This window comes from Pseudoliparis swirei, chromosome 15 (assembly GCF_029220125.1).
Source record: "Pseudoliparis swirei isolate HS2019 ecotype Mariana Trench chromosome 15, NWPU_hadal_v1, whole genome shotgun sequence".
In the NCBI taxonomy this organism is placed as follows: domain Eukaryota; kingdom Metazoa; phylum Chordata; class Actinopteri; order Perciformes; family Liparidae; genus Pseudoliparis; species Pseudoliparis swirei.
Genome location: NC_079402.1, coordinates 15,578,182 through 15,586,201, shown reverse-complemented (window position 1 = coordinate 15,586,201; position 8,020 = coordinate 15,578,182). Strand labels below are relative to the sequence as shown.

The window sequence follows — 8,020 nt, the reverse complement described above, 5'->3', positions numbered from 1 at the left end:
TGTCATTTACAGGAGCAGTCAGTCTCTGCCTCTGTCTCCCCCTCACACACACACACACACACACACACAGTAAAGCAGCCTGTTGAGCAAGAATCCGAATAACCCCCCGCGGCAACAACAGCAAAGCTCCTTCCTTTGTTTGTCCAGTGAACACCGGTCAGGAGGTTGCATACTTTATTTGAGCAAACACCCATCCCTTCAGCACCGGACCTGAGGAGAACAAATAAACACAACGTACCCAAACATCGCAGCACTGGGGAATGAATACGGTGAAAATGGTTAAAGATCAAAGATAACGCCAAAGTTATTATTAGAGCCACACCTGCTCGCCATGGCTCCTTATTCCCAGGGATGGATGGCCAATCCTAGAGAAGGACATATAAAGTAAAGACATCTTAAGTACACAAATGTAATGATAGTGCTCCCACCGCAACACAAAGTCACTATTTTGCATCCAGCCATGATTAATTAGTAATTAAATTGACTAATACATATCCACAATGAATATTGCATCGATCCAAACACGTGCACCGTGAATAACTGAACGGTGCTTAACCTCCTGTTACCTTCACATTTCCTAACATATTTTACCCTCGGGGTCAATTTGACCCCAGCAATTAAAACCTCCAGAAAATTATTAGAATTAATATTGTTTCCCAAGTTTAAGTGTGAGGTACTTTATGTTTGTTTGTTGACTACCTAAATAGCCCTTTAAATATATAAAAAAGTTGATATTTCTTATTTTTGACACAGTGAAAAACAGCCTGGGGTCAAATTGACCCCAAAGAACACCGACGTTAAACATTGAATGGGGTCAAATTGACCCTCAAGGTAACAGGAGGGTTAAGCTGGAAGAACACATGTAACCTCGACTTCTCTTCTCACCCCGCTCCCCGTTTGGAGGATGAGGGCCTGAGGAGAGCCGCCTGAAGAGTGACCAGTCAGCCCGTTGTTATTCCAATACTTCAAAGCCCCGGCCTTGGCAGCAGCCCGCAGTGCTCGTGCTCCACCAGTTTAACATAACTACCCGTTAGTGGGCTCACTTCACACCGGGGACATTTCCCAGATGAAGGTCGATGGAGATGTTGAGAAGCTGGCAAGGTCCCCTGAGTGTTTCCGAGCTGTGCTGGTTCCATGTCTGACCTCGTCGCCTGTTGGCTCAATGCTGTTTGCAACCACGTCCCTCTCAGGTGAATCACCCGGACTTCTCCTGTAGGTTCGGACCGGGCGTTCGTCCCTGCGCCACACAACAAAGCTCAAGAGATAAAGCCTGAGGCCTTTTTCGCAGAAGATATTTTTGACACGTCACAATAATGAAATGAATAACGGCTCAATGTCATTTAGCTGCTTCAGTGTCTGTATTTACCATCACTGTGCTTCAGGGATGACGCATTGATGCAGACCAAGCCTTAAAGTTAGCCTTGCGCTGATTCCTTTGACAAAGAGCCAATGGGATTTTTCCATTGGGGTTTTCTTACACAATATATTCAGCGCCATAATCTTCACAATTAAGCACCTCTTTGATCATAAACGCTCGAAAAAAACTCGGATGTTTTTTTACATTGTAGAATAAAACATTAAAATCTGTTAAACTTGTGTTAACCACAAACTTTATTTCAGGCATCGAACCAAAGGAACTCACTTTGAGATGAGGGAACCCGAAGCGCACAAATATAAACTTGTGTCCGGGTTTTAAGGCTTATTCCTGCAGCATTCTGTTGTTGCTGTTATGATTGACACCTCTTCTCTACCTTCTTTAAGTTAAAGCGCCTGATGTCAACAAGGCCGGTTAGCAAACCAAAGAGTCACAGTAAACATCGCAGCATTGCTTTCCAATTAAAGATACAAAGTGACGTGTTTCCCAGCATCCCATTGGCCGATTTCCCCAAGACGAGCAGATTTTCGGATTATAATAATTTCCTTCTATTAACGACCACATTGATTTACAGAGGTGCCAGGGGCACCACAGGGTCTTATCTTACCAATACAGTTTGCACTGCGGGGCTCGATCGTGACCAATCAGGAACAGACGACATGATGGTTTGCACTTCTTGACCTCCGTATGCCCTTCTTTCATCTCTCCTTTTTTCCCTTTGTTTAATAATCAATCAATGAATGCACTTCCCCTTACCATGATGCAACAATAAGGTCCATTAATCTTTCATTTTTTTAAAAGCAGCCTTACTAGTAGAAGTAAATCTTGATTCAATATACCCATGGTGGAAGGGGATCACTGTGGAGAACACCCCGCTTCCTTTAGGCTCTTCTTTTAGTGTTTGACGTTGTGCCCACGTCTCATTTCTTCAGTCTCTCGTGACACGCCAGAACATTGCAATACATCTCTGCAAAAAGTTCCTAAATTCTAAACAGACACTATTAGTAGTTTTAAATTACAGGGCAATTTGTAATTTTTGGAAGTGTTTAAAATGAAATGTTAAATGTATGTGCCATGTTAAAATATTTACATGAAGCAGCCACTTGGCCCAACAGTCTAACGACAACACAGAGGCGTGTGCAGCGCCTCAGTGAGCGGAGCAGCGGGCCCAATGCTGAGAGGATTCTGACATCTAGTGGATCCATTCTACACTACATTCACATTCCAGGTTGATGCAGCAAGTAAAGTGATCTTAATTAAGTTGACTGAAAAATGGAGTTTGTTTTTTTAATTTCTTGCCGTAGTACAAAACTCATGAAGGAATGTCTTTCTTAGAGGTTTTGTACATTAAAACAACTGGCTGTGGTACGATTAGTGCCTTTAAATCATAGAACATTTAATTATTTGCCAGCGTTTGCTTATAATACCAAAGTTCTACGACAGCTTCAAATTACATTTCTATAAAAGGACTGTTTGAGGAAATGTTGTGTTCTGAAATCCTGTGAAACAGTGGCTACAAATGCACACGCAGAAAGGCCGTGACCTGCTAAACTTTATTTATTTTTTTACATCAAAACAAAGAACAGTATTAAAAACATGTCAACACTGTAATGACATCCACCCGCCGTCTCAAGCGTGTGAAAGAGATGCAGTCGAGCACCTTTGGCTTCACATCATGCTCAGAACTAACATGAGTCAAACTAAGTTTGTTTGGCCATGAAAAATAATTCGATAGTAGTTTACATTACTATCAAAAAGTTAAATTGATCATGCCAAAGCAGACATAGGTGATAAGAAGATTCACAGAACTTCAAGTTTGTGACGTTTAATCATTCATTTGATAATGTGGTTAAGAAACAGTTTCAGTATGCGGCTTGTATGCAGCGGAGCACCGGCTCCTCAGGCAGGACGCCGGTGGGATCAGCCCAGGTGGAGGGAGGGAGGGAGGGAGGGAGGGAGGAGAGGTGTTGAGGGGTCTTGGAAGGAGGGGGTTGGGAAAGGGTTCATGTTTCAGAAACAGGGAAAGGTGGGACTTGGGAGGGCTGATTTCGAGGCTTTGCTTTCATTTCTTCTTGGGTTTTGCCTCCAGGGGTAGGCCAATATCCTTCCCACGCAGTTTCAGCCCTGTTCGTGACAGAAGATGAGGACGTTATTAGATATGTATTGCAACACCAGAACTTATGAGTGTCGGCGTGGCCCTCTAGGAGGGACCAATGCAGTCTCTGCCCCACGGACACACCGAGGTCCACAAGCACACAAAGAAGCACAACGCGCGTGATACCGCTGGGAGGCACCGACTGTGGCCCGGTTTACAGGGAGCGGAGCATGACGCGGGTCCTGAGGGGATGGCGCTGTGGGTCATGGTTACGTCCCTCAGATCTGGTGCCCAGCAGTTCCTGAAGCAGGGCCTGAGTGGCAGGCAAATGATGCGAGGGAGGAGAAGGTCGCCGCTGGGACAGAGGAGGCCGAGAATGCGGAGCAGCGTCTCGTCTATCCGTATGAGCCTCGAGGGAACCCAAAGGGGAGGGGCCAGCCAGGCAGAGAACCCGCCATGAGCCAGCAGACACAGCGCTCCTCATCAGGGGGCGTATGTGAAGAAGAAGGCGGAGCTGCTCATCTGTCTGGGAGGTATCATGATGGTCTGCCCAGCTGCCGTCACCGCCACCGGCAACAGACTGATTCTTCAGTTGTTAAGTGCTTGATGGGGGGGGGGGGGGGGGGGCACCACTATGGCCGCACGGCTGCCACATGTTGCAAATGCGGTCACAAGAGAGGCCCCTTGAGGGACACATTGGTGCAAAGATGTCACCACAACTGCGCATGCCCTGCAGGTATGAACCGAAGATGAACAGCTCTTCAGAGAAAAACATATAGAGCGTATTCACGTGACGTCAGAATCTCAATCGCGCCATCTTGGGGTCCCACTTATTAAATGTCAGAAGAAGTTGACCTGGCTATCGTGTCCGCTGTTTGATTATGCGAGAGCCCAGCAACCTCATGTCCTTCTGCATTACCAAAGAAAGATTTCAGCGGTTAGAATTGAATATTCGCAACGCTTTTTTACCTGATTTTAATCGCTCAACACTTTGTGGTTAATTCGCTAGTTACCCCTAGTTACCAGCACATAGCCCGGTCACATTCCTGTCAAACAGTTTTCATTTCCGCTATCGACCATGGGACATTAACTACTATTTCTGCGTTATACTTGTTGTGGAAATACCACAAATGTGGGAACATCAAGCGCCCCGTGTCTGGGTTCATATATGATCCGTAGTCACAGCTCCGCCTCCAGGACGAGTGTCTGATGAAGCCGCTTCCAGCTCCTTCAGGACCAGCAGTGACTGTTTGGTGGCCGTGCTGATGCTGTTCCCATGGAGCCAGTGTTTTATTTTACCGTGAAATGAATCACAGAGTAAAGGCAGACATCGCCCGACGGAGTTACCATGTTCATGGCTTCCTCCCAAGTTTCCATCCACAGTTCCTTTTGCGCAAGTGAAACATTGATTTTCGCTCGGCGAAAAAAGCAAAAAGAGATTATTGACGAGAGAGTGTCAACGGAAACGTGCCCACAACCCGATGTATCAACAGAAACACATGAGAACAGTCGTAACGCTCAGACGCCGAGTGAAGCCGGAGTAGATGCATGACAAGTTGAAGTAATAGCCTCTTGTTGAGCTGATAAACCCATATTCTGAATCATTTGTCCCACATCCAACAGTGAGGCACAGAACCATAATCACAAGGCACACCGCTTTGAACTGAAATTGTGTCTCCTTCAGGATATAATGGTCATTTCTAAGGGAAGAGCGGCATAAAATAAAGCAAAACAATGCCGTGGTGGGACCCCAACATGGGCGCCAGAGGTTGTCGTGGTCACGTGAGTGAATACGCTCTATAGTACATGGAGCAGATTTGATCGAAGCGTTTTCTTACCGAGCACTCTCTCTATCTTGCCCATGACCTGGTTGTTGGGAATCGCTTTCCCACACTCGTAGTCTGCAATGACCTGAGGCTTCTCATTAATTTTCTGGAGGAAAAGATTAGAAATGAATCATTTATAATTGTGTCGGAACACAAGCCAGAAAACCTACTCGAGCATGCAAAACACTTCCTGTCGCTGGATACATAATTACGGGCTGCATTTGTTTACACAATAGCATAACACTGACATCAACATGTTTTAAATGACTGTTACTTTTGTACCCGTCCTCACTGAGATACTGTATTCATGAGAGGCAGTGTCTCACAGATCTCCCCGGTGTCTGGCTGTTTACATCCTACGGTGTTGACACGACACACTCGATGGTGTTATGCCGAATGTGGCTGGTCAATGTGGTTAAGTTATCACAATACAAGACTATGCGTTTCTCAGTTATTGATTAGCTTCATCTTAACCCTTGTGTTGCCTTAGGGTCAATTTGACCCGAATCAATATTACACCCTCCTGCCGCCTTAGGGTTAATTCAATGTTTAATGTCGGTGTTCTTTCGGTAGTCAACAAACAAACATAAAGTGCCTCACACTTAAACTTGGAAAACAATATTAATTCTAATAATTTTCTGGAGGTTTTAATTGCTGGCGTCAAATTGAACCCAAAGGGTAAAATATGTTAGTAAATATAAAGGTAACAGGAGGGTGAAACATTGAATCGGGTCAAAATGACCCTAAGGCGGCGGGAGGGTGTAATATTTAATCAAAATGACCCTAAGCCAACAGGAGGGTTAATATCCTGTGTTTATCACTTTGTGCAAGCACACTTCAGATCCACCAACATATATAAAAAAGGTAAACAAGATTTTTCAAATCCTGACCACGGCATCTTTTCAAGCAGTTGTACCAACTAATACATTTTGCATGTCAATACCGGATAAGTGTAAACTCACAGTGGCCAGGTCTTTCTGGGTCATGTCTTTATCCTGTCTGCCTTGCTGGATGTACTTCCCCACCTCATGGGGAACCCTGTCATGGTGCAGCTCCTCTGTCTCGCGGTCCAGCTTGGATGTGTTCTTTGTGACCAGATGCTGTTTGTTCTGCCCGGCAGACCCTGTGTGACGAGCAGCAGAGTAACGAAGGCCATCATCCAGGGTGGGACGCGTGCAACAGCACCGCAATCACAGCACGTGCACAAGCAGAGGTTCTTCCTCCAGCGTTACTAATTGGGCAATTACACATTCTGTACAGGAAGTATGAGTTTACATTTTTTGGATGTCTCAATGTCGTCCCCACGTCTCTGCGCAGAGGCGATTGCCTAGAGAAAGATGGACATGTTAAAAATATTACATTTCAAAAAATAGTCCAGATTCATTGACAGTAGGTTGCATTGTGACCAGGCTGTATTCAGCTTTTGTCGTATTATTATGAATCATGAAACGAACTGATATTTAGTAAGTAGCTCATCTGCGTCTCTCTCTGGGTATGACGCATGAATCAACCCGAAGACTGCCTTGAACACAACAACTTTACCAATGAGGGTGTTGCTCGTCTTTCCAATAACATTTCTTTTACCAGGACTAACCGGAAGCAAATAATCTCGTATGCAGATGTTACACGAGAACAACTATTACAATACAGTGGGGTGTGTGATGATTCATCTGTAACCTTTACGGGTATTTACAGCCGAATAGTGGGTGTTCAATTGACGTTGATAACCAGGCATAACCTAAACTATAACGTTATTTATACATAAGAGCATACATGTAGTTCTGGCGTGGCGGTAGTTATGCGCAATGTTAGGTGTAGCCATGTATATTTCCAGGTTAGCTTGCTAACGCTAGCTAGCTAGTAGCTATTTTAGTCACCGTCATCTATTGAAACAGGCGCTAAAGTTAACGTCGCTAACTGACTTGGCGTCATCCCCCGACTTGGCAAACATTCATCAGGCCTGTGTGAAGTTTAGTTTTGCCGAAGAGACTCTTAAGTGAATGATAAGTATGTGTATAACGCTACGTGTCTACTGTTGTTATTGTTACGAGCTCAAAGTAAACCACGACGCATGAGGGTGTCGAGTCAGCCCCATCACACCACGTGTCGAAAGCAAGGCTTTAACACGTGCACTCCGCACGAGCCGTCGACTCGAGTGTTCCCTGTGACCTGAAACCAGGATCGTCCAGAGGATCCACCGCTGAGGGTTTTCTCGGAAGCAAGTCGCACACAGACAAAGTGGGGCGCTCGTGCTAACCTGCTTGGATTTGGCCTGAGAAGCAGACGGCCCCTTCTTCCTCAAGACTGTCACGGTGTCCCAGTCACTTTCTGCCATGTTGCCAGTTACTCGTTACCCACAATATGGGATATAGATATACAAAAATAAGTACAACTCGGTGTCTTCAAAAGTATCCGTTTTTAGAGTAGGTAGTGTTGCTACAGCTCCTTCCAGAACGACCCCGCACGCGATCTGCCAAAGCTTTATTTACAACAGACAGACGAACAGGAATACAATGGTGGAGTTTCATCAGCGACCTGAGCTGACGAAGCATCTGTATAACAGGGTTTCCTACCAAGTACGTACATCACATATATTGTGTTTTATATACGTACATATATAATTACATACATACCTGCAAACTGGGGTGAAAAAGGTGACAGGGGGGGGTGGGGTGCAGGTTACTTCTTTTTTTTGTCGCCACACCACATCCACGCAAAATTATA

At 45.2% G+C, this 8,020-nt stretch overlaps 1 protein-coding gene across 1 annotated transcript; it reads right to left on the bottom strand.

The window, feature by feature from the left end:
- Positions 1-2,914: 2,914 nt before the first annotated feature.
- edf1 (endothelial differentiation-related factor 1) lies at positions 2,915-7,771 on the bottom strand. The gene is made up of 5 exons (XM_056431805.1): positions 7,554-7,771; positions 6,572-6,623; positions 6,259-6,419; positions 5,309-5,402; positions 2,915-3,499 (listed from the first exon to the last, which is right to left on the bottom strand). Exons 1-5 carry the CDS (start codon positions 7,629-7,631, stop codon positions 3,438-3,440), a joined length of 447 nt encoding a protein of 148 aa, XP_056287780.1. The 5' UTR covers positions 7,632-7,771; the 3' UTR covers positions 2,915-3,437.
- Between the last annotated feature and the right edge of the window lie 249 nt (positions 7,772-8,020).